The sequence below is a fragment of the Natator depressus genome, chromosome 8 (genome assembly GCF_965152275.1).
Source record: "Natator depressus isolate rNatDep1 chromosome 8, rNatDep2.hap1, whole genome shotgun sequence".
NCBI classification, from domain to species: Eukaryota; Metazoa; Chordata; order Testudines; family Cheloniidae; genus Natator; species Natator depressus.
In genome coordinates this window covers 92,635,548-92,662,942 of record NC_134241.1, presented here as the reverse complement: position 1 = coordinate 92,662,942, position 27,395 = coordinate 92,635,548, and the positions used below count along the sequence as shown (strand labels likewise).

At 41.7% G+C, this 27,395-nt stretch overlaps 1 protein-coding gene and 1 long non-coding RNA gene across 12 annotated transcripts in view; one reads left to right on the top strand and one right to left on the bottom strand.

The window, feature by feature from the left end:
• Nucleotides 1–27,395, bottom strand: part of DAB1 (DAB adaptor protein 1) — a 665,352-nt gene that overhangs the window by 13,424 nt on the left and 624,533 nt on the right. For 9 of the 11 annotated variants that reach the window (XM_074961662.1, XM_074961656.1, XM_074961666.1 and 6 more), the window contains 5 exons: nucleotides 10,246–10,308; nucleotides 8,268–8,376; nucleotides 4,966–5,514; nucleotides 1,544–1,671; nucleotides 441–539 (listed from right to left, as the gene is read on the bottom strand). In XM_074961662.1, coding sequence (XP_074817763.1) covers nucleotides 456–539; nucleotides 1,544–1,671; nucleotides 4,966–5,514; nucleotides 8,268–8,376; nucleotides 10,246–10,308 — 933 coding nt within the window. In that variant the 3' untranslated portion in view covers nucleotides 441–455. Of the gene's footprint in view, nucleotides 1–440; nucleotides 540–1,543; nucleotides 1,672–4,965; nucleotides 5,515–8,267; nucleotides 8,377–10,245; nucleotides 10,309–14,625; nucleotides 14,683–27,395 lie in introns of all 11 variants that reach the window. The other 2 variants (XM_074961667.1, XM_074961664.1) reach the window with 2 other exon arrangements.
• The window catches only part of LOC141992488 (uncharacterized), a 34,728-nt gene continuing 16,457 nt past the window's right edge, over nucleotides 9,125–27,395 (top strand). Inside the window, exons 1-2 of the long non-coding RNA XR_012640596.1 lie at nucleotides 9,125–10,010; nucleotides 18,230–18,353. This is a non-coding gene — a long non-coding RNA (uncharacterized LOC141992488). The remainder of the gene's footprint in view (nucleotides 10,011–18,229; nucleotides 18,354–27,395) is intronic.

The window sequence follows — 27,395 nt, the reverse complement described above, 5'->3', positions numbered from 1 at the left end:
CTCCCAGCAAATAAGTTAATAACTTAGTGCAAGTTGATAACTTAAATGGCTAATAACATAGTAAAAGCCTCCTGATCAGTTCATAACTTAGTCCGGTTAATAATTAAATCACACATGATTTTAATATCAGGTGCTGCAAAGAGCGGCAGGAGACGCATTAAAAAGCCGCTTGCGGCTCGCCAGTTGCAGAGTATCACCGGTTTAAACCATGTAGGCAGCTGCAACACAGAGAAGTGCACAACGTGAAACACTTAGCAAACGGCACAAGCCATGCAAACCACTGAGGATGAGGAATAAATAGGGGGTGGGAGTGGAGAGGGAAAGGGAACGATGTAGTAAAGGAAAAATAAATGATGCATCCATGGAAGCGACGGTAGGTATTGGTAAAAGAATAAGTGAACACCTCAAGATGGAGAGAGAAAAAAAGGACAGATACCTACCCCAACCTGCGCTATCTAGCTACCGACCTGTGGACTTATAGTATCACCAGTAGGCTCACCAAATGGATCACTGTTGGAAGAGGCCTGAGATCCATCAGGCTAGAATACAAGAACATAACACCTTTTTTCTCAACAACAGGAAGTGAAAAGGCAGTAAGAGGTTATTTTCATGCTAGGGACACATTCTATCACGTGCAGCTACTGTAGGTTTTAAAACACAAAGGGTGAGATCCTACAATTAATGTGCTTTCAAAATTTGCATGGACTTCAAATGGATGTTGCATACATAAAGGCACTGATTTAATGCCTGTTGAAGGTGATGAAAGCGATGCCACGACTGCAATAGGCATTGGTCAGACCCAAAATGACTGCAGGCCCAGTCCCTGAAAGCAGATCTTCGACTAAATTCATGAGCAAATCTATGTGAATCAGAGAGAGTCTAATCTTGTGTATTTTATGCCCTCTTCTATCCCATCTGCATGTAAATTACAGCAACTTGGGCTCTGTCTAGCCTTGCTTTGACTTAAACTCAAACCCAATTACCAGAGCATTTTATGACATACAATCCCCATTTAGCCAACCTTTGACTTTGGCCCACTGAGTCTCACTAAGTGTAATGGAATCTTAATGGAGAAAAATCATATGCTAAAGGCCCACAAGTAAGGTATGTAACAAGAATAGCAACTAGCAAGAAAATGTAAGAATGTGTAAGTCAGTGTGGGCCACAGTGTTTTAACATATATACTCTTACACCTTCTTCTGCTTCCTTGGCATGTATGTTACATCAACCTGAAGTCCCTTACACATCCGTAAGTGGTGTAAGTAGGTTTATGGATGTTTGAGGGTAACTAACTTACACCGCTTTACATATCACCTCGGAGTTTGGCTCCTTAATATGAATACATACTATTGTAAATATCTTGTTAATGTTTGATAGCTATCAAACCCATACTTGGAAATGAACGTTCTCTGCAACTTCCCTTAAAAAAAAATCCACCAATCCTGTTGAAAAATCTATTTGACATTTCCAGCTAACTTTCAGTTACTCCCTGATATTTTCTAGCTAGAAAAGTCTAGTTAGTATTAGGAGACATGCTACTCACAGCCTCCTGCTCTTCACTTTTGCTTGGGCTTTCAAATCCCTCTTCGAAGAGGTCATCTGCAGTAGGATCACTGGTATGAGACACGGATGATTTTGATGGAGAACTCTGTCTAGGAGCAGGGGTTGGAGCTAAACAAAGATGACGGAAATAATAATAGGAAATCAATTCATTAAATTTGTTCAGATGGACACACTATTGAAAATCTAGTCATACTTAAACCCCCCAATTATATTATTCCTAAATTGCTTGTTTTCTGCTAAGATGTGTTTTGTAAAATGAAGCAAACAAAATCATAGTCTATAGACTGAAAATTATAACAAAAATGTCACCAACTCCTTATTTTTATTCCATGCTTTAAATTCATTTACCCCAACATAAGAAAACTCCACAAATCAGTGTTCAAATTCTGTGATTTGAAACAAACAAACTTAATGTAAAGCCTATTTCCTCTGTCAGCCTTTTCAGAAACTAGGATGTTTGTTTTTAGACCAGATGGATGTCGGGGGAGTTTTTGACCAAAAAGAAATTTCAAATGCCAAGAAAAAGATATTGATGGTGCATCTTTAGGTAGACTGAAAACACAGGGCTTGTCTATATGGAGACACAGTGCACGGAAAGCCGGGTTGTAAATCGACTGCACTCTAGCCTGAAATAGCAGTAGGTCAAAGCACTCTACAGAACTTATAGTGCATGGCAGCAGCATCCACCCAGATACAAAGAGAATCATAGAAGATTAGGGTTGGAAGAGACCTCAGGAGGTCATCTAGTCCAACCCCCTGCTCAAAGCAGGACCACCCCCAACTAAATCATCCCAGACAGGGCTTTGTCAAGCCAGGCCTTAAAAACCTCTAAGGATGGAGATTCCACCACCTCCCTAAGTAACCCATTCCAGTGCTTCACCACCTTCCTAGTGAAATAGTGTTTCCTAATATCCAATCTAGACCTCCCCCACTGCAACTTGAGACTATAGCTCCTTGTTCTGTCATCTGCCACCATTGAAAACAGCCTAGTTCCAACCTCTGGAACTCCCCTTCAGGTAGTTGAAGGCTGCTATTAAATCCCCCCTCACTCTTCTCTTCTGCAGGTTAAATAAGTCCAGTTCCCTCAGCTTTTCCTCATAAGTCATGTGCTCCAGCTCCTTAATCATTTTCGTTGCCTTCCGCTGGACTCTCTCCAATTTGTCCACATCCTTTCTGTAGTGGGGGGCCCCAAACTGGATGCAATACTCCAGATGTGGCCTCACCAATGCCCAATAGAGGGGAATAATCACTTCCCTCAATCTGCTGGCAGCACTCCTACTAATGCAGCCCAATATGCCGTTAGCCTTCTTGGCAACAAGGGCACACTGTTGACTCACATCCAGCTTCTCGTCCACTGTAGCCCCCAGGGTCTTTTTCTGCCAAACTGCCGCTTAGCCAGTTGGTCCCCACCCTGTAGCGGTGCATGGGATTCTTCCATCCTAAGTGCAGGACTCTGCACTTGTTCTTGTTGAACCTCATCAGATTTCTTTTAGCCCAATCCTCCAATTTGTCTAGGTCACTTTGGAAACCTGTCCCTACCCTCCGGCATATCTACCTGTCCTCCCAGCTTAGCGTCATCCACAAACTTGCTGAGGGTGCAGTCCCTCCTATCATCCAGATCATTAATGAAGATGTTAAACAAAACCGGCCCCAGGACTGACTCCTGGGGCACTCTGCTTGATACCAGCTGCCAACTAGACATCGAGCCATTGATCACTACCGGTTGAGTCCTACGATCTAGCCAGCTTTCTATCCACCTTATAGTCCATTCATCCAATCCATACTTTTTTAACTTGCTGGCAAGAATACTGTGGGGATCGTATCAAAAACTTTGCTAAAGTCAAGATATATCACATCCACTGCTTTCCCCATATCCACAGAACCAGTTATCTCATCATCAAAGGCAATCTGGTTGGTCAGGCATGACTTGCCCTTTGTGAATCCATGTTGACTCTTCCTGATCACCTTCTCTCCTCCAAGTGCTTCCAAATGGATTCCTTGAGGACCTGCTCCATGATTTTTCAGGGACTGAGGTGAGGCTGACCGGTCTATAGTTCCCCGGATTCGCCTTCTTCCCTTTTTTAAAGATGGGCACTATATTTGCCTTTTTCCAATTGTCCGAGACCTCTCCCGATCACCTTGAGTTTTCAAAGATAATGGCCAATGGCTCTGCAATCACATCAGCCAACTCCCTCAGCACCCTTGGATACATTGCAATCGGCCCCATGGACTTGTGTATGTCCAGCTTTTCTAAACAGTCCTTAACCTGTTCTTACACCACTGAGGGCTGCTCACCTCCTCCCCATACTGTGCTGCCCAGTGAAGCAGTCTGGGAGCTGACCTTGTTTGTGAAGACCAAGGCAAAAAAAGCATTGAGTACTTCAGCTTTTTCCACATCATCTGTCACTAGGTTGCCTCCCCCATTCAGTAAAGGTCCCACACTTTCCCTGACCTTCTTCTTGTTGCTAACATACCTGTAGAAACCCTTCTTGTTACCCTTCACATCCTTTCCTAGCTGCAGCTCCAATTGTGCTTTACATCCCTGCATGGTTGAGCAATATTTTTATACTCCTCCCTAGTCATCTGTCCACGTTTCCACTTCTTGTAAGCTTCCTTTTTGTGTTTAAGCTCACCGAAGATTTCTCTGTTAAGCCAACCTGGTCACGTGCCATATTTGCTATTCTTTCTGCACATTGGGATGGCTTGCTGGGCTGTTCTCAGTGGTGGCAGATGACAGATGATTTAGTTGGTATTGGTCCTGCTTTGAGTCTTCTATGATTAGTGTTATTAAGTTCAATCTAGCTTCTATGCAACTCAATAGACACCTGTTGGCTTCCATGGGAGTTAGATCTATACCAGTGTTAGCACTCGTTTAATGGAATCTCTTTATAAACAATTTTCTGCAACTCCACAGTATTAGCACATTTATGCACCTAGAGTGAAATTCACTCCAGTACAGAGGGCCTGAAGAAGGCCTATTCACCACTTAAATCCTACTGAAGTCTCCAAAAATACAGCTGGAGTGGGACTTAAAATGGCCCCCTGTAGGGATGAATTTCACGCCTACTGAGTGAATATTTTCTCATCAATAGTTTTAATATTTTCCAAACCAGTTTAAATGTGCATAGTTTAGGCATATTTTGAAGAGCAGACCTATTACTGTTTTATTAAAAATTAAATTTTAGCTTTCAACCTTTGAAGTTGTTGATTTCAATCGCCTCTGTAATTTGTAACCTAAATCATGTTTCCCTAGCTCCAGGATGCCACTAACAAGCTTGATCTTGCATGAAGATACTAAGCTCACGTGTAGTCCAACATAGTACACCAGAGAAAAGGGAAAAGCTTTGAGGAGACGGTCACATTTGAGGAAGAGACTGCGACTGGAAGGATTTGGGTACTTACGTGAATTTGTAGATGGCGTTGTAGAAGTCACAGGAGTCAAATTTAATTGAGAGATGTCAAAGTCATCACAATCATCTGCATCCTGTGCCATCCCGACTTTGTTAAAATAGCTGGAGAAGGCCTCTGAGGTACAACTGAGGGAAGGCTGGTCTGGTTTTCGTGATGGCACTGGCGGAGGCTGAGCCATCTGGAAATCTTTGAACATTTCTTTTCCCATTTTCTGTCTGGGCCTGTCTGTCTGCGGACTTGATCTGGTGGAATCGCTTGTGGGTGGAACAGTAGCTATGGGAGCAATGGTACCTTGAAACATGGCTGCTTGTAAAGGCATAACAGTTTGTGTTGGCATGAAGGCAGTTGGTTGGAACTGACCAGCTACAGATGGCCATGGTTGCTGGGTAGGAGAAAAAATACCAGGTTGGCCCCATGCTATTGGCTGTCCTCCCTGCATCACCTGAGCAACTGGAGGCTGAGCACTCATGGCCAATTGTTGTTGAACGAGGGGTTGCTGTCCCCAGAAGGAGGGCAGGACAGCTCCCATTGCAACATAACCTTAAAGAATAACAACAGGATTGTTTTAGCGCATGAACATGAACAGCAAGAGGATGTGGTACAGGAAACACTGTTAGTCAAAAATACACAGACTGTGTTAGGAGTCACAGGGACTTTTACCAATTTGAATCACTTCCTTAAATGTGTCAATCCTGTCCTCTTGGCAGGTGTACAAACAGTTCAATAAATAAAGCGTAACTGGACTGACTTTAATAATAATCCCCATCCCCACTCATTAGGGAAAAAAATTATTTCCCTCCTCCTCAAATCACATGAATCCTCCCCCTTCCCATAAACTAGAGAGAAAAGGTGGCATGTTGGAACACAGTTTGCCTTGAAAATCAGCTAACTTGGGTTTTGGTAGATGAAAGAATAACGTGAACGCCAGAGCAGAGGACTCCTCTCAAAAAATGCCATCTTGTGTAACTCTACCCCACTTCTATGCTAGATCCGCAGAGAACAGGAGTCTGTTACAGCCTCACTAAAGAACTCTACCTTGTTAGCTCATGCTATAGCAGCTCATGCGTTTTGCTCTGGAGGTCCCTGATTCAGTCCTTAGTATGTCGGCCCAGATGGGAGCCATCAAATTTACCGTTCCGGTTCAAGCCAGACGACGGTTAGCTCAGGGGCCTGCTTTGATTGCAACTGCTACTGTATCTCATGATAATAGAGGTTTTCTCTCAGGGAGGCAGGACTCAAACCATTAAGGGCTTTGTAGAGGAAAACCAACCTTTTAAATTGCACCCAGAAATGGACACAGTGCAGATTATGAAGCACATGGGCTCCCTCTGAGAAGCAACCCTAAGTAAAGGAATGGCTAAATTTCAAATAGTTCATGTTTCTTAGTGGTCTTCAGGCTTGGCACTAAGTAGAACACTTTGCAATAATCCTATCTGAAAGTTACAGATAACTGAGGCAAGATCTATAAAAGATAAAGGCATAACCTCACCAAATACAGATGAAAAAGCACACTTGGCTACTTCAGCACCCAGAAGCTGCTAAGCATGCATGCTATGAATTAAAAAAACATACTTGAAAAATTAGAGGTATGTAGTACTGTATAATAGATGCCAAAACACTGCGCTGGGTAATAGCTTATAATGAAAACCTTCTAGCTAGGGGAAAGAGTTGAATATTAAAAACTAAAGTCATTAAAACATTCTAACTTTGATTTGACGCTGCTCAGACAAAACTTCCCTGTCAAACTAATGGGAATCTTGGCTGAGTCTGGACTGTATGACTAGACCTTTAGTGTGTCATTTACAATTAAAAAGAAAAAAAGCAGATGAATCCAACAGAGTTTTCGACTGTGTTTAATATAAAAGGATTTCTGAAACTCTACCCTGAAAACCTCTATTAAAGAAGAAACTAAGTGACAGAGCTTATGTTTTACTAATACAAAATGATGTTATATTAATACGAGACCCAAGTGCTACATTAATAATTTTAATTTATTGTTAATATTTTACAATGTGGGATCTCTCTTTCCTCTTCTTTTTACTGGTATAGCAGTAGAAAAGAAACCTTTCCTTGACCTATAAGTTTTCCTTACCCTGCTTTTACCTTTTACTTTTGGTTTATTTCTGGGTTTATTGAAATGCAAACTGTAAAGGAGTAAGACAGCCAAACAAAAATCATAAGCAATTGATCTTGGAATCATTTAGCCAAGGAGAACAATAACATAGCTAAATATGTATTTCAACAAATGGTTATGATGGGGAATGTGAAGTAGGAGCCTCCGCAACTTTGTCAGAGCAATGAGGAATTTCCCACTCCATAACCCCAAAACACAGCATTGTAGTTATGACCTTTCTGACGAAAGGACACTGGAGGGTACTTCTTTGGAAGTACATCAGAGTTTTCCATAACCAGTTAACAAACAGGATCAAAGTGCTTATCTGGTTCTATTCCATGTATCAGGTATGTTACTTTCAAGTGCTAACATAATAATGGAACATTGATACAGTAAAAGATTTCCACTGTGTTACATTTCAGGACAGATGATGCAGTACATCATAGCAGTGAAGGTGTTAACCATCCAGAAAACTACTGTTGAATGATTCAAGACACTCCTTTTTCTCCTTCCCAAATGGGACGGAATGAGCTGTTTTTGCAATGCTCCCAGCCCCTGGCAGACCAGAGAGCAAGACCAGAAGTCAAACCCACATCTCCTGCATGTCAGTGCAGAATCTTACACGAACTCTGAATTTTGAGCACTTTGAGGAACATAGCAAAGCCTAGTTGAAACGTCACACTTTGGCTACATGGAATAGCTTTAAAAATGGTCACAAATTTTTCATGTTTCTTGCTGTGCCATCATTTACTGTACATAGTTCAGAATGTCCACAGTTATTACTGGAAATCCAAAGCTAAATAACTTTCCCTCTCCTATTACAACAATCGCTTATAGGTATGTAAACTATATACTTGAACTTCCAGAGACTTTTTAGTCCCAGATCTTTCTTTACTTCATTGGATGTTAGCAAACCCAATATACTGAAGGTTCGACTTGGTACTGATTTGGATTTTCTTTGTCCTGAAGTACAGTACTGTAAGACATTACTGTAAGTAAGTACATTACCGTAGACAGGCTGTACTTTCACATTTCTATAGTGGAAAACTTTTTTTTAACCCTTATGTTTTGGACGTTGAGACATAGAACAGATCCCTGAGTTCCACAGTTTAGTTGAGCTAATATTTTCAAAATAACCACCCCTAAAATTAGTCTTTAAATAATCCTATCGGGTTCTTACCTGAGGGTACAGCAGCAGTGCTGAAAGGTACAGAACCAAAAGTGTCTGTACTAGCAGGAAGTGACTGGCATGAAGATGGGATAAAGGCATCACCTGGAGTTGCAGGAGTCTACAAAATGAGACAGGAATAAAATACAACAGTGACATATCAGCTACTGTTTCTGCCATCAGCAATTGGCATGCACTGAGGTGCCACATCACCTTTATCTCCAAAAAAAGAGAGATGTAAATGTAAAGAAGCAGCAGGAAAAAGATCATCAGCACCATAAGACAGAAGACAACAGGAAAAGAGAGAAAAAATACAGAGCTCTTAGGCCACGAAGAAAAAGAACAATATAACTTGCATAATCATGTATCACGTGCAAATTTCTGACAGCACCTGTTTCTTAAGAAATAGAAGTCTGTGATTCTGAGGCTTAATAGTTTAACTGAGGATTGATGTAAACAATAGACACAGAAAATAATGCAGAAAGGATTTTAAAACAGGGTGAAATAACTGTATTACAGAAGAATGATTAAATATTGCTCCAGTTCATCAATAGGCCTAGAGGCAAAGTCCTGCATGTTAGAAGAAGCCTGGTCTCATTGTTAAAGATAAGGATTAGAAGATGGGAGATCTGAACTCTCTTCCTAGATGTGCCACAAAATTCCTTTGTTACCTTACTGCACAGTGCCTCAGCTTCCCTATCTGGAAAAGGAGAATATTAATATTCCCCTATGTCACAATCTGTTTTGAGGCTTAAAAATGAACTGGAAAAATTCTCTATTTCTACTTTATAATGAAGACAGCTTGTTTCAAAGGCTTCCATCTCCTTAAAGTAACACACACATTTTTGTTTTTCACTTGTTTTTAGGTCCTTCTTCCCTCCCTTAGCTGAAGGACTGGGATATGATCTTTGGAGGTTCCAAAGAGTGATGTCATTCAAAGCTGTAACCACATCTGATGCTCTCCTTCCCAAACAACTGAGTTTTAGACAGAGTCCCACACAGCAGATGCCGCTGCTAAACGGTAGTGATGGGAGCTGCAGCTCAGGTTACAGCCCTGTATGACATCACCATTTAGATCTCTATTTAAAAAAAAAAAAAAAAAAAGGTTGAGGCCATCTTTGCACATCACAAAGGAGCAGTGCGATGGGGTGTTCAGCCTACATAAGGCCTGAAGGGGTTGTAGTGGCTGGGTAGGCCAATTAACTGCACTGGCTGTATCTGGAGGAAGAGCCAGGGAGCAATGAGGATTAATTAAAAAGGAAGCTCAGCTGCACAAGAACAGGAGGGGCCTGCATAAAGCCCAATAGCTGAGAGGACAATGGGGCTGCAGAGAGAGAGAGAGAGAGAGAGAGAGAGAGAGAGGCTGCAGTCACTGTTACAGTGACAGATGGCAAGGGAGGAAATCGCCCAGGGATACACGGTAAGGGATAGGACCCGATTACTTGTTGTAGAGTCCCTGGGCTGGAACCCCTTGTAGAGGGCAGGCCTGAGTTCCCCTACCAGCTACGGGGGAAATGGCACCATTAGGGCAGTGAAAGAGAAGACTGTGAGCGACAGTGGGTCCTGAGAGACATTGATGCATGTGATTTCCCCGGCAGGGGAAAACCACAGTGACCGGACTGGAGGACCAAGCCATGAAGTGGGAGCAGTTGAGTCCTGAGAGCAAGACAGGGGGTGATGGTGTGCAACCGCAGGAAGAGGCATCAGCCTGGCAGAGTTAATCCCCAGACGTGGTCAGAAGGAGATGTACCAGCGGTGAGTAGAGCACCCCGGGACAAGCAGTGATTGGAGAAAACCATTTTTTTTCCTTTTTGAATATGTTTGCTTCCTAGTTCACCTTTATTTCACCACTGTTTGAAAAAACACTTTGAAATCCTTCGTATTGGAGTGCATGCTACTCACCCTCCTGCATTTCTAGACATGGCTACAGTAAACCTGCTTTTTACCGGCAAGGTAGAAAAAGGCAGGGCAAGTTTCTCTGGGTACTTACTGGGGGAGAGGTTACATCAGGAGGAGTGGACATGTCCCCAAAAAGCTCTAGTTGGGTAACAGCCTGCAAAGAGAAGAATACATCTGTATTTATCCTTTAAGGAGAATCAAGGAAGAGGGTGCCTGAGACTGTAAACAAGTAATGAATTCATATCATCTATCCAAAATAAAGCTATTTATGCCTTGATTGTCCCCTCCGTGGGGACGGACTAGGCCATGGGGCTGGCTCACAAACCTAGAGGAGGCTCAAACAGCCCCTGGGAAACTCTCTTATGGGGGATCGGGCAGAGAGAAAGCATCCACAAGGGGGCTATATTCTCTGTCCGCTCTTAGCTTCACTGGGCACAGGGGATGTGTGTATGTTCCATTGCCACCCAACCCTTCCACCATGCCCCATGTCTGATCTCTCAAGCCCCAGACTACAACCTCTGTGGGGTACAGGGGAAGTGGGTCAAATGTTGCTATGGAGTTGGCTGAGGCTCCCCCTTCCCCATGGGATGAGTGCGGCCTGCACGAGCCCTAGGCGATGAGGGGAGACACAGTTAGGCATTACGACTGGATAGCTCTAAATGCTAGAAATGTTTTACCAGGGACTCCATTTGGAGTTTGGTTTTGAAACAGATCAACCAAAGAGGTCTCTCTCAGTTGGACCAGAAGGGGGAAAACCCGTTCATAACATATAGCAGCCTCAGTGGCTGAATGAGCAAAGTATCGGCCGAAGCTCAGACTCAGCACTCACAGAGATGAATTTAGACTGGACAGAGCCACTGGTGACATGGAAACCCAAGCAGTTCTGAGGAAGCCTTGCTTTGACTGTGCCTTCTACAGTACACAAGCCAAAACAGCGTGAAACTTGATAGTGATCAAGTATTTACATCTGCCATATAATATTAATGATTCCTCCTGCACCAAACTCCTATGAAAGTATAATTTAAGTATTTTGATCAAAAAGAGCTGCTTGAAGGTATTTAGGTACTGATCATAAGTGGGATCAGTTGCTGCAGTACTATCCTCCCAAAATTATTTGTATATTTAATTTTTAAAGGGACTGATCACATTTCCTGTTGTACTGCACAAAGTCAGATTACTACTGTATCTGTGCAGTGTGAATTATTGTCCCATTATGAAACACTCTAGGAAAACAAGATGACATGATAAATTGATGAGTATTCAGAGGAGTTAAATTTATACACAATTAATAGAGCTGGTTGAAATTGTTTAGGTGGGATACTTTTTTCTTTTTGAGAAATAAATTTGCTGGAAATGAAAATTTTTGTTCCTTTCAAAATTTTTCCAGTTTTGTGATGAAAACATGAACCTTCCCAACAAAAAAATATGTGGTATTTGATTTTTTTTTCATTGTAAAACTGGAAAATTCCCGTGAAAATTACCAAAAAAAGGAATTTTTGTTACTTTAATTTTTTCCCCAAGGAAAATACTCACCATTTTCTGACTAGCTTTAACAATTAATTACTGGTCAAGATTCTGGAGTCAAACTGCCTTCCCCCACCAACCTTATAATTTAGACCAGGGATAGCCCCTGTTTCACCCAACCTCTGAAAAATATCAGGGGTAAAAATCTTCATAGTTTCATTTTAAATTTATCTATAGACACACCACTTTGAAGGATTCTGGTGGGAATCCAAAGCTCTGAGCAGCTCCCAGTTCTGACAGTAGTTCTTCCAAAGCTTTATCCTGTATCCCTTATTCAAATAAGTAACCCCACTGAAGTTATGGGAGTTTTCAGTATAGATTATTCGACAGGCAAAGGTTACAGAGTTTGGGCCATAGTTAAAACCAACAAGAACCAAAATATTCGGGAACTCCAAATGGTTCTGAGAGTTGAGGTATCCACGGAACTTCCACTGCTCTCCACCTAAAACTCCATGCATGGGAGGTAACAGAGCAAGTAATAACACTTAGGACTTGCATAACTATGGGTGCTCTCCATCAGAGCCACGGGGCAGATGTTGGGGGACTCAGCCAATGGCACTGCACATCTGTTCTGTCAGGGGTAGGGGCCACTGAAACAAGAAGCCAAACCGGCAGAACAGTTCCTAGCTTCACATGGAAGCATTTAAAATCTACCCCCTACTTTTCTTACCGAAGGGACATTACAGGGAATGTTCAGAGGGGAATTCAGTGAGGTTTTCCTCCTTTCCTCCACTTCTCCTGTGGCTTCTTCTGGAGCCCAAGAACATGAAAAATCAGGCTTTTAAATTTTAATGGGATTGAACATCCATCTTAACTCTGTTTCGTGTCCCATCCCCCACTTTAGGTGGGATCACAAGGTCTGGAGACAACTTTGCAGCCCTCTAATTCAATAGGAGAGTTGATGATAGGCTTGGAATTCTGCTGAGTCCTAAATCATATAGGGCCATGGGAGTAGCCGATGCTTAGCACTTAGGACGATTGGGCCACATTCTATTTTCTGAATCATCTTACATGAAACAAAAAGAGGGCAAAGGTTAAAGTTTCTCCTCATATCATCAGCTCCCAGCTTTTTGCCACGAATGATCTTTTAAGGAGGAAGGCTACTAATGCAAAATGCAATAGTTTGAGTCATTTTTATATTTTTCCTATATATGTATTGTTTAAAAAAGAGGCAATGCTACAGTAAATTAGACACTCTCTGCCTTGAATTAGTCTAGCTGCATTAATGGCACTCAGCCTAGGAATGAATTATTTCACATCTCCTCACATTCTGTATTGTGTTAAATAGATCATTTTGTGTTTTGGTGATATGCTAATACATTTTCCACTAAAGGTCTATATTTCCTTTCAAGAGTGTGAGTGTAATTCTTATTATAGTCATGTGAATGGGATTTACGCATGTATATGGGGAGAGCATTAGCCCCCTTCATTTTTTAAGGCTGCACTTATTTTCTTGGGTACTAACAGAAGAACTATAGAACTAGCCTCTCCAAGAGAAGAAGCAGATCACTCTAGTACTGTGCACAAAATTGCTAACCATTTAATCTTAGCAATGTCTAGAAAAACCTGAATAATAACGATACTCCTAATTTAATTATTTCAGATGAAACTTCATGCCAACCAGCTGCCACCAATGGCTGCGGGGGTTGTGACAATAGCACAGAGTCACTTCCTTCTAAGAACTCTAAATTGCTTGTTTGAGGTTGTCCCTAAAACTTCTGTCTCTGCATCACTGTAAAGCTTCTGGCTAGAATCTCCCCCAGCCTCCTCTTGTCTGACTTTCTGCTAGCATTCTAAAGAAACTGTACATGTCCCTTCATAGATGAGACCGTGTGGGTTTTCCCTGCCCACAGGGAAAGATCCTCCAAGCCTTCCTCTCCCACCATAAGGGAGAGAAAGTGAGAAGCAGAGCTGTCAGTGACTGTAAGCGGTACCAGGTAGTGAGACAGTGTCCTGCACTACCCAGGTTGTCAGCCTGGGGGAAGAGTTTGTGTAGTGGGCAAGGGGCAGGAGTTTTGATGGAACCCTTATCCCACGATTCATATTAATCTAGCCTAATGTAGAATAATCTACATTAATGAATCTACATTAGAATGAATCCCATGATTCATATTCTAGCCTAATGCAGAATAAGTATAAATGAGAATTTAACACAATGATTCTTTTTGAACTCAAGGTTTCAGCATTTAGTTCAACAGCAGCAGGTCACATAACCGCTCTGTGACTGTCACTCTGTAAAATGGAGATAACGATACTTTTCAAAGTGCTTTAAGATGTGTGCACCTGTGGAAATTCATCTCAAGTAAAACTCCAAGGAGCTCACGAGAGCCTCTCTGATATCACAGCGATGGGGACTATATAAACCGATTGCTGGATAGAGCACTATTGAGTTGCCACTACTGTTTATTCTAATAAGCCCTTCTACATGGTGACCCCAGAAAAAGAGCAATATATTGGCATGACTGCAACTTTGTGTACAACAGATGCTAGAAAGCTATGTCAGCAAATGTAAATTGTAATTTAGCGTGAAAATAACTTTTGAGGATACTTGTTAGAGAGGCTTAAACTGCAACATTTGAATCTGGATTTCAAATCCCACAAAGTCTGGGATTGTTTGGATGAAGAGTTCTAGTTCTGGATCCTTGTTAGGGCTAAATTCTCTACTGGTCTAAATGAGTACAACTCTTTTTACATAAATGGAGTTTCAGCCATTGGCAGACATTTTGGCAGCTAATCTTTACCTTTCATTGGTTTTAAACAGTTTCACTTTCTGGGTCACCGAACAGATGAATTTTCCAACTATATAATTTCTTTTTAAATTATCCGTACTTGGCATTAGCTACATTCTGGTGCAGCTCAACCCAAATGGAACATTTTCAAATTGCACTAATTCTAGTGGTGATTTCATCTACATTTCCCTTTCATATTTTTAGTGTCATAACCTTACCTGAGTGACTGTAACAAGATTTTCATCAATGTCCAGCAATAAGTTTCCATTCTGCAGCTGTAAAGCATGATTTATGACAATGAAATGAATGATTTATGAAAATGACATGAGTTCGGAGCACGACAATGATAACCTCCGTAATTATTGACTTCCCTATGGAAACGAAAACCCTTTCAGTCTTGTAGCAAGCTGCTGTACTCACCTCAAAGATAACAAATCACATGTTTAAAAATGGTGCATTTGAATGCTGCTAACATAAAGTGCAAATATACATGACACTTGCCTGTAGTACACTCTTGTACAACGCCAGTTCTGTCATGTATAAGGCTACATCAGTGCAGACATTAGAAATAGTTACTCTTTAAGGGATTTATAAGTTTAGCTATAAAAATTCATTATGGTGCCTGCTCCTGCTCCCATTGAAGTTAATGGGAATCTTTATTGAAGGAGGGAGTCGGCATTCTCAGCTAAATAATTTGATAATATACATGTGGGGTAAGAAAAGGCTCTAAAAGCAAATAATATATGCAGCAAAATACAGTGTCTATTTAACTAGGTAAAACTATGGGTTTTGAAAAGTGTATTTATAAATTAATAAATGCATATCTAAGATTACAAATACCCTTTCTATAATCTGCAAGAGAATATTTTTTAAAATGGTGGTATTAATGAATCCAAGATAAATCCGAATCTACGGGGTTGTGTGTAAATGTATGTATAATGGAATATATTAAAAATCCCACTGTTAGCTATAAAAATAATAGCTGATCACCTGACTTAAATGTCATCAGAGGATTAAATTTCAGTGTGATAAACATAACTGTTTTAAAGTGGGAGGGGACAAATCAGAATGATTTTTGCAACATAGCGAGAACTACAAGAGCAAATGAATTAAAGTTTAATCTGTGATCCGTTTAAGAGTGGAGGGGGCCAGAAGATGCCATTCCAGGAAGCTGGAATAACAAAGGCCCAGGAAATGGGCTGACAGCAGAAGAGAGCCAGGAGTCCTGGGGAATTAGGAGTTGGATGTAGGGGAAACCCCAGAATGCTATTCCATTAAGGGCCCGAGATCAGGAGCCCTGTCATGTAGGATTGGACAGGACTCCCTTCTTTTCCAGCCCATCGGGAGGAGCTCTCTGGAGGAGGGCAGTATATAGACTGCTTTCTCCTTCAGAATAGTAAAGACACTGGCAAGAGAAGGAGGTCAGAGCCAGAAGGCTAAATTCCAGGGAGAGACAGCCATGAGAAGCAGCCCTGTGAAGAGCAGGCTGTGGCTGTGTGTGGATGGCAGAAGAGCCAGAGATAAACATGAACCTTTGGGCTGCAGTGACAGACTTTATTGGTGGGGCAGTTTGGAAGTATTTCCCAGCATTACACCAGCCCCAAGCAGAAGGCAGGAGAACTTCTAAGATGCCGCGGGGGGAGTTTGTAAGGGTCCCTGAAGAGGGAGCACACAGGGACAGCTGCTGCAAAGGGAATTCTGGTCATGAGGGACTGCTCAGGAAGTGGCAGCCGTGTTACCTGATGACAAACCCACCAGTCAGCAATTCACTGGAAGTTTAAAAATAGCCTGAAAGGGTGGTTCTCCTGTGTCTCTGATAATAAAATTCGGGCAAAAAGCAATTCCAGATGAAGAAAGTCTGACATATTATATATACAGGGCCCAATACTGTAGACTCTGTATGTGAGGAATTCCTACTGAAGTTAAGGGAAGCGTGAAATCAGGTTTAGGCTATTAGCCCCAGAACCTCACTATAAATCCAGAAAGCATTCTTGATATAAAAATTGAAAGGCTTAGGCCTTGAATAAGGACCTCAGGCTTTAGCCAACAGATTATATTTCTTGATTTTGACCATCACTTCACCTAGTCATCTCTCCCAATTCTTTACAAGTTTTACAATCATGGTAGTTCTGAGTCAGATTCTGCCCTCAGCCATACTCCTGCACCTACACTGATTGCTCTGCAAAACCATTTGAAAAGTAACCATACCGTAGCATGGAAGGAACACGTGTGCAGCGTAATAACGGACCATTAGTAATAACTTGACAGGGCTACAGTGGGACATCCCTGAAAACAGTTTGCCTATCATGTCACTGCACATCCCCAAGTGCCCAATTATCACGTGGCACTTGGACTGCATCCTCCATCAGTTCACGTTCAGCATCACTTACTGTTGAGGAGAGACTTCCAAAAGGTGAAATATTAGTGTCTATTAGAGAAAGTGTGGGAGAGTGTTCAACAGCAACTTCTCCAGGGTTGCATTAGTGTAACTGAGGACAGAATTTGGCTTATTGAGTCTTTCTTTGGTTAGACATTTCAATACAAAAGGATTTATCTTTATCAGCGAAAGTAAACAATCCTCTCCCACTCGACTATATAAAAAAAGAGAAATCTGGAAAGATGCTTGGTTCCTTGATCTTTCTGTAGAATTCCTGTCTCTGTGGATTTCTCTGTGTCCTGATGTAAAAGCTGCCTTTAACTACTGGAAAATGCATCTTGTCTTACATGAAAACACCGCCACAGCTTATTCAGCAAGGAAAACAAAAGTCAGCTGTAACCACTCAGAGGTGGGCACTGGAAATACTATTAATCCTCACATCTTGGTGGTATTAAACCTTATAATGAAAGCTGAGTCTTCCCATGTAGACATATGCTGTAGTCCTTTAAACATTAAATATTTAAATCTGGCTTCTTAAAGCAGGCTTTAAACCACTCCAGCTGGCAATGAAACTTCTCGTGACATTTTTCACTATTCAGTGGATACAAGAGAGCGGAAGGTGCATTATACAGAAGAAAGCCTAGAGACTATGACTACAGAGTTATGCAAGTTGTAGCTTTCATACACCTAAATACAAGAAAGTCACTTCTACACTTTATCTGTTGATGCAGTAGGGGTTGGAAAAGTACCTTGTTGTGTTTCTTGAATTATTGCAAAGATATAGATTTACAGTAGAACAACTCTGAGGCAGGGACCCCTGTATTGAGGGGCTGGTAAAACACCTTGCAAACCTTGCTACAGAAATAACAGGCCAGGTACTCAGCTGTTGTTAATCAGCATAGCTCCACTGACGTCAATGGACATATGCTGATTTACAACAGCTGAGGACCTAAGTTAATATTTCTGTACTTTGATTATGAATGAGACAGTAACAGTGATGACTCAGGAATCATGGTGTTGAAACTTCAGAGGATGAAAGGAGAGGGAGTGGTCAAAAAGGAGGAAAAGTGCATGGCAGCTCATCTTATTCTCTAATATAGAGTTCAGTGGGTTAAAATGACAGAATAAAGTACTGTAGGAAGTACAGTAATTAACCAGTAAGGAAAGTAATTTACTTTTTATTTCTTCCTTCTTTCCTCTTAGTGGGTTCTTGAGAATGTCATGAGCACTCCAAAGAGCAGAATATCACTCAGCTAATTCAAGCTGCATAGGTCTAGCATGATAAGAGGACAGATGCTTGACACAGCTACTTGTTTGCAAGGGTGGATGTTGAGTCTGAAGGCGTCTGTCTGTACAAGTTGTGATAAGGAACAGACCCTCTGGTTTGGAGTAAATAATTTAAAGTAGCTCTTACATTGAACTGAGGTTGCTTGACTGTGTTTCAGCTAACTTTGTATATAAAGTTTCGGAGACTGAAGTGAGTGATGCAAGAAAGCCAGCAGGGCACTAGAAGAAAAGCAAAATGACACCTGGAGACCGAAAAGGCAATACATAGAAGACCAATTCTCGGTAAGACAAGATAAGATTCTCAGTGCCCCAGTTAAAAAGATGCTCTGCCTGAAAATGCCCTGGCAAGGACCTGAACTATTCACATTCTGAAGTTAGCTGGTCACTAAAGTTCATATGTCAAGTCCTTCAGTTTGTATCTTTATGAAATATTTATATCTTGTTAAAATATTTCAAATCAAATGCATATTAAATATTTTAAGCTTTCAGAATTTTCAACATTATATACACAGATGTTTCCTTAAATGGCGATTTACAGTTCAGACTGCTAACAGCTGTAGAAGCAAAATAACTTCTTTAAGCGTCCCCATTGTATATTTTAGAGATGGGCATGAGCCACAATGCTTGAATCAGGTTCCAAACTTTCTCAAAACTTGAAGTGTTTGCACATCTGGGAGTTTATTTATTATTTATAACCCATTGTAAAAAGCTGAGCCATGTTTAAAGTTGGGTCTGAACTTCCCAAAAGTCCAGGAATGTTTGGATCTGGGATTTTGGTCCAGGCCCATCTCTAGTGAATTCACACACAGGTAAAGATTGCCATATCTTGAAGAGCACTCCATGTACCATATTCTTCTCTCAGTTACAGTGGAGTAACTCCATATAGCATATTGTTGTTACTCCGGATTTACACAAGTGTAACCGAGGGCAGAATCTGGCCTACTCTGCCGGTGCAGAATGCAGTTGCTAACCTGAATGGAACAGGTTGCTAAAAGCACTTAGGACCAGATCTTCAACTGCCATAGGTTGGCTTAGCTCCACAGACTCCAACTGAGCTACATCTATTTAAACCATATGAGTATCTGGCCCAGAGTAACTGCACTAGCTCTCTGATCACTTTCAGGTGCAGTTCAAGTGCTGATGTTTATCTTGAGTTGACTTGGTTCCTGACAGTTTGCTTCTCTCCTTAAACCCTTTCTGCTACGGTCTCTTGTTGTTGGTCCCATGGGACAAAACTCTCTAATGTCCAAAGGAAGGTTCTCCCACTTGAGAGGTCCTTCTTTTGGACATTTCTCACTGGGGGAGTAAACCCGAGCTTGAGCTTGGCAAGATTCAGATCATGATGTAAGATGTATTCAGCTACGTTAGCTTTGGCTTGAATCTCCATCTTTAGAGCATGTCTACACTGCAGCTGGATAGATGTACATGTACCAGCTTTGATCAAGCTATCCTATTAACAATAGCAGCATAGCCAGGACAGTGCAGGTGATGGCCTGGGCTAGCCATCTGAGTGCAAATCCATCCGAGACCCTAGGTAAGTACTTGGGCGGCCAGCCCATGCCACCACAGCTACAGAGTTATATTAAGTATGCTAACTCCACCAGCGCTAGTGTGTCTGTGAATCCGAGTTGGAAATTAAACCTCCAGCTGCAGTGTAGCTGTACTGTCAGCCAGTTTCTCTGTTCCTGCCCCCCTCTGCCCCTTTGTTAGTTCACTGGGGACTGCTATGTTTAAATGGTGGTTAAAATTTTTGTAAGTAAATGGTATAGCAATAAATGAGGTATGGGGTAAGTTTAAGAGTAATTGACACAGTTGGTGGGTTGTTTAAGAAGTGTTTGAGTATAATTATCCTCTCATTTGTTAGTATTTCATACAAAGTAGGCTTCCTCAGATAATCAAAATATGTGTATTGACTCCTTTAGGCTTATTTTATTCCATTTGATTTGAAGCTGAGTTCATTCTGAATTCCCTCTGTGCCGTAGGTGTTTATTCTTGATGGAAATGCAATTTGAAAGATTCATTCTAGGTGTTTACCTCTGATAGACTCTAGTCAATCAAGAATCCAAAGTTGTGACTATTATCTGTCATAGAATATCAGGGTTGGAAGGGACCTCAGGAGGTCATCTAGTCCAACCCCCTGCTCAAAGCAGGACCAATCCCCATATACAGTACCTAACAACTTCTCCTTCGTTTTTAAGTTTTACTCTCTAGTCTTTAAAAATTCCCTTTTAAGCTATTCTACACAGAGATCTTCCCACACAGAACTAGTCTAAAACAATTATTTTATTTACCTGTTAGAAAATACAAATGGAACTAACATGTGCCTAAAATAACCCTGGTTATTTTGCATCATTACCCCTTCTCCAATTTTCTTTTCTGACTCTTTGAGGCAGACTTTTTTTCCTTTATTTGTGCAGTGACTGGCCCAATGGCACAGTGACTGGCATTTGCACACTACTGTAATTATTATTAAAAACAGGAATGAGACCAAAACCTCATCTGAATTTGGGGCTTAGATCTGAATATCTTATAGCATATTCAAAATGGGCTAAACAACTCCTCAAATCTGAACACCCTTGAGGTTGGGAGTGGCTTATGAATTTAGAAAGTGTATTAAAAATGAAGCAGGTTAAAACCTGAAGAGATCTGATAATAAAGAAAGCCCACGTTAACAGGTATTAACCTGTGGTCACCACATTGTTTTTCTTGTATCCCGAGAAAAACAAAAAACACACAAATAGGATGCATCAGTGAACCTCAATATTTAGCATTTTAAACTGCTAAAATCAGTTTCTTCCTTCCCTTTTTGTATTATCAGAACAATCCATTTTTCATTTACAATGAGTAGTCACGTCACAAATATTAAAAAAACTTTGGAAGCCCAGAAATGCCACTTAAGCAGTTAAACTAAATGTCACCACATTACTCATGGCTTTGAGAGTTGACACAGCCTGCTTGCCATTGAAATTTATATTTAATATGTACTAACAGGGCTTGATATTCACGCTCTAGAAAAATGAGTGTCCTTCTTTAAGTACTGTGCTAACAACACCCTGGAGAGTTCACTTTCACTGTACGTAGCCACTGGAATACAAAGAGAATTTAATATACAGTATTTCTTACCATGTACTATAGAACAGCCCCTTCTTAGTTGTAGATTTATATACTGTTGCTACACTGGTGTATGTGTACGAGAGTGTATGCGCATATATATGACAGAGTTTAAATGCCAACACACAAATGAGGTCCAACGTTTTGGTATATACTGTGGCAGATTCTGGCCTGCATCAGATTTCTGTTCAGCACAGGAAGGGGGCGGGAGGTGGAGAGAGTGTAATGGAGCTGATTCTGGCTGAATGTCTCAGGGCTAACCTCAGCCTCAGCTCTAATTCCATTTAGAGTTCTAGTCCCCTTAATAGCCTCTACGTCAGTGGAGCAGAGCTCTGACATCTTCCCTGCCCCTAAGCTGGGAATGGGAAACAGGCGAAGGGCCCGGACACACCACATGCACCACAAGAGTATTCCCCGATGCCAGGGGAATTCTTGGCTGGATGATAGCATGTTTACGGCACCTGTATGGCATAAAGGGGCCACAGTGTCAGTTCTTGTGACTGTATTGTGAGTTCCATGACATTTGGTAGCTTTCTTAAGGTCCCAACTGCTAGAGTCATGTGGTGATGTGAGAATCTCTCTCTCTCTCTGGTTTTTTTTTGGTAATAAAAGCTAAGCTACAGGCCTATGTGGTTACAGAGGAAAATCTGGAAACATGAAACGAATCCAGTACCCTAAAGACTCAATCTCCCACCCCCAACCAGAGGCAAATAAAAAATAACCCAGAATTGATTATTTTTAAAAAAACACACTTATTTTTAAGCCACTCATGGTTTTTGAACTCTAGGGATTAGCAGTACTGGAGCCATAACCAGGCTTGAGAATCAAGTCCTTTATTTATCCCGGCAATGTTGAATTCTGCATTAGGGTGATAATTTCCTGAAGTCCATGCATGTGTAATCATATATGATAAAAAAATGGGGCTTCACATATGTCTATTCATAATAGTGTGGTGTAACGGTTGTATTGGCACTTGTACAGGATGACCTGCACAAGTCTCCAAGGGCGTCATCACGAAATAGTAACACACTGCATTCGAATACCTTCTACCATGCATTGTGTAATAGGTTTGGACGTGCCTTAATAATTTATGAATACTGTATGAGACGTACCTGTTGAGATGGACTGTATACCTACACTGGGTTAGTGGAATGTTTATTATGCACCTATATTGCTTTAATTCAATGGGGGCTCTTACCAGGAAGACAAGAAAGGTAAGAAAGAACAGCCTAGCACATACTTGAAAAGACAATGGGAAATCTGTTAGACTTGAGGATCCTGCATCCTGTTCCCAAGGAAGTTGCAAGACTTGTTTGGCCACCGGTGCGAAAGGACAGACCAAAGGGCTATAAACAGTTAGGCCACGTCTACACTGCACTTTCATCGTTAAAACTTATTTCGCTCAAGGGTGTGAGAAAAACACTGCCTGAATGACAAAAGTTTTAATGATGAAAAGCGCTGGTGTGGACATCGCTTCGACGGTGGGAGCCACTCTCCCGATGACAAAGTTACTGTCCCTTGGTGGGGGTGATTTTATTTTGTCACTGGGAGAGCTCTTTCCCGGTGACAAAGAGCGGCTACACTGTGCAATTTACACCCGCGCGGACGTAACCTTATGAGGCCTGGTCTACACTAGAAAATTAACTCTGGTTACCTACGTGTGTCAGTGGTGTGGTGTTTTAAATGTAGACACGCCATTTGCTTGTGGGTGTTGGCGTGGCTGGGGGCATGATCGAAAGACTGGTGGATTTAAAACAATGCCCTGCGGGTCTTGCGGTGCCTGTAGGCAATTTATATCTACTAGGATACCCAGGTGGAAGATGGATAGACATCTGGTAAATGTAAATGTAAATATAGTCTGGTTTAAGATAGTTTCCTCAGAAAAGCATTAGTTCCAAATAAACAATACTTGGCTTAAAGAAGGCTGTCTGGTCATCGAATGCCAGTGGTCATAGCTTCAGAATCACAGGTACTGAACCTAACTCAGGTCTGCTGAGTTAATTATGGTCAATACCAGGCAACTGCAGCCCAAGACCAGACATGAGTGATTCCACATCAAGAGAGGTGATGGCTCAAGGCCTGACACCGGATCGGGGCAGGGATGCACTCAAAGACACTAGGAGGGGTCAGAGGTGCAGTCAGCCCAGTAACTGTGACAGCCAGCTGGTGACTCCCTTTTCTAGGACCATCCAGGACTGGGGAAGCGCAAAAATGGAGTAATACCACCTTTGCCTTCCATCTTCATATTATGCGCTGATTATGGGTAAGTAACACTCCACTGCCTCATAGTCACATTGACTTTTATGTAGCAGCAGAAGAATGTCACTCTTTGACAAAGTTATGTTCTATATTATTTTTTAAAGTCACAGAAAATGATACAGCTTAATGTTTACTGCGTAAAGAAAATATAATAATATATAGGAAAACAATGCCAGGTAAACTTCTACCTCTAATTTTCTATTTCTCTGTGTTGGAGTTTTTTTCAGAGGCTAATACAGTGAAAATTCCATCCAGCTTCCATAATGCAGAAACTGGGTGAATGTTTGTGAATCTGCCTTTAAAGTTATCTGAATGCACAGACTTTACAATGCATCAGACACCATCATCATTTAATCCTGGAGCATCTGTACAAACACAGGGAGCACTTCAAGGTCACCATTCACTCCTGTCTATGGCTAGTTCCTCCATTAAGCCCAGCCGGGTCATGTGCTGGCATACAGTGTTCTATCACTGTCAGTGATCAGCCTCTAGGTCAAACTAACCTTCATTGTGTTTGTTTTATTTTCTTATCATCTTCTACGGTACCTCCACCATTATAATCTTTCTGATTGTAGCCAATCCTCTACCCTGATTTCACTTGCTATTCTCCTTCTAACTTCATTTGTTTTAAAATCATTCCACTTGACAGCTGCCATCTTTTGAAGAACTCTCATCTCTACTGCCTCCAGCCTTCTGATGTCAGTTGCATTTAATGCAGCTGCTTCCAGCCCACAGAGTGTTAGCACGCTGGTTTGAGAAATTTTCATTTTGGTACCAAACATGTTTCTATTAGTCCATAATTTCTTCAGTTTCTGTGCAGCAGTTGTAGCTAAGGAACATCTCCTTTTAACCTCATCCTTGATGGCAGAGCCATCCCTTGGGTAGGGCGAATCAGGGCGACTGCTCTGGGCCCCGTGGACCGGTGCGATTGGCTGTCATGGTCGGTCCCGGAAGACATAGGCACAGGAACTAGGTGTGCGGGCGATGCTGCAGAGCCCCCGAGGTCCCGGCTTCCACCCCTCTATTACAAATGTTTCAGTGCCACTGTTGGAAGACGAATCCGTCACTTCTGCAGGGCCCACCATCTTGTTGGCAGTTAGCGGAAACAGCGCCCGGCTTGGCCATTCACATTTCGGTGCAGAGAGTCCCCAGCCCTGGCCAGAGATCTGAGCTAGCGTGGCGCTATGACCAACAATAGTCCCGCAGTAGGCATCGTCAACTGCCAGCAGCAGTAGGCAGCCCAGCACCAGGCCAGATCCGTCCTGCCAGCCCAGATCCATCCCGCCAGCCCAGCTGCCAATGCAGAGCGGGTCCCCCCACACCGGCGGGTGGTGATTTGTCCGGGCCCCGCACCCCCCTAGGGACGGACCTGCTTGATGGAACTGTTGGCACTGATCAAACTTCCTAGGTAAATATAAGGTTCTACTTGTTCTACTACTTCACTGCTGCTGCATTTCAGCACATTATCTGTTGTCTCTTTTCAAAGCTACAACGAACTCTAAGGAGACAAAGTAGTATAAGTTCAATTTTCCAAGGTTGCAAAGAGTACAAGCATTAATTCAAACATTGTCTGCCAGTTGTATGATGTCACTTGCATAAACTAAGGAGCTTAACTCTAGATCATCCAATGCCATACCCTCCAATTTGTCTAAAATTCTTATTGTCCAGTTTAAAAACATGAAGAAAAGTGATAGTGACTCCATAGAATCACCACATCATATAAGACTTTATTATTAATTTTTGCCATGAACACCACTAAAGGACCTGGTATGATCTATAATGGTCATCTGTTATATGTTGCCATGAGGATGTTAACAGGGGCATGGCTGGTAAATGATGTTAATCAGAAACGGTTACTATACGGGGAGAATTTTTTAAAGCATGAACAACTTAACCATTCAATTAAAAATGAAAAAGTCAATGGAACTGATTCTCATCTCATCTATACCAATGTAAATCACAATTAATCCAAACCAACTCCATAGAAGTCAATGGAAATAGCATGAAATTGGAATCAGGCCCATTGTATCAAGGGGAGCTAATCTTTCTTTTGGGCACACATCCTGCAAAATTCCATGTTAAAGAACAAAGCTGGGCAAGCCCAGTGACAGTGAAACGCAGTGCAAATGTAAGTCCAAAATCAGCCCTTCCTTCCTTTCAGGCTATTTCCACATCATCAGATCATTCTCTGTGCTCTCTGTTCGCTTGCTGGTTCCCTGCTGTACATGTGTTACAAGCAATGCAGGCACGGAGACTGATCAAAGGGAGTGCTGCTGGGACGCACCTGAAGATGTCTGAGTAGTGTCCTCATGCTGAATGCCTAAACTGAAAGTCACTGAAAGCACTAAGCTAGGAAATAAAACTTGGTGACAAAGAGCACGATATGAGACCACCATCTCAATGCTAGTACTGTGTGGTCCTAATTATGGAGGATGCAGTCAGATCTCTGCCTGCCTCACTGTTCCTCTGTTGTGTTAAATATACCATTTTTGGCAGAAATATATTTGATTTGCTGAAGTTAACATTACAATTCTGTGAGAATTTGTGCAGGTAAATTGCACTTGCTTGGATGTTTATAGAAAGCGAACACAAATTAGGGCACAAGCTCAGCCAAAGGAAATTCATTTGCAGATTTTAAGGGTAAATCTTTTGCAATATTTGCCCAAAACTACTCCCAGGTAACTTCAAGACAGCTACAACTCCCTGGGCTACTTCCCCCTGGCCTCCTCCCAGCACCTTCTTTATTCTCACCACAGGACCTTCCTCCTGATGTCTGATAATGCTTGTACTTCTCAGTCTTCCAGTAGTATGCCTTCTCCCTCTCAGCTTCTTGGACCTCTTCCTCCCAGCTCCTCGCACGCACACCACAAACTGAAGTGAGCTCCTTTTTAAAATCCAGGTGCCCTGATTAGCCTGCCTTAACTGATTCTAGCAGCTTCTTGATTGGCTGCAAGTGTTCTAATCAGCCTGACTTAATTGTTTCCAGAAAGTTTCTGATTGTTCTGGAACCTTCCCTGTGACCTTACCTGGGGAAAAAGGACCTACTTAACCTGGGGCTAATATATCTGCCTTCTATCACTCTCCTGTAGCCATCTGGCCCGACCCTGTCACAAATGGTACTTATCTCTGAAAGTAAAAACTGTGTTTCTTTGAAAATAACAGATCCATATACTCAAAACTTTACCTTAAATCCTCTAAAAGAAATGCCGGTGTTTTTTGGTTTTGTTTTAACAGTTTCTCTAGGACACAATTGAAATTCAGAAATTATTTTTGTCTTATTTTTTATGGCCAAAACGTTTTTTTTTTTTACTGTCACGACTTTAAAATTCATTCAACTGTACAACTATGAATTTTATACACAGCCGCATATAATTTTGAAGTCAGGAAAAGTATCTTGTGAAATAACCTTGTAATTGAACAAACTTCTAAGAGCTCTTTCTTTGACCTCAATAACTAACACTGTCCAGTAAAGCAGGTTTCTGAACAGTGAGATAAGAAAACAGCATCATTTATAATGATGCTTTTTCTACCCAAAACTTTATCACACATCTCCAGAACATATACTCGACATGAATAGGGAAACAGAGAAAGATTACTAAGCAAAGATATGCTAGCTGTTACAGGGTTTTGAGAATGAATGTTGGAGATGGGAAATGTATGGCTTATGGACACATTCAGGATCTGAACTTGCAAATGTAATTGTGCTCTCCCACTGGCACCATGGGGATTACTCGCATGAGTAAAGATATGCAGGATGGGGCTCTCTGTAGATAACATAAATATAGCAGTCAGAGGCTGCTCAAGATAATCTGCCACCCTATGCAGAACATCAGCGTCCCCGCTCTCTCCTACCACACAGCATGACCCCTGTGTGCATTAATAGTTCCTTTACATGGGTGCCAGGCAGGGCCTAGTAGTCAGGAGGTGAAGCTTCCAGCAGGGGTAAAAGGAACA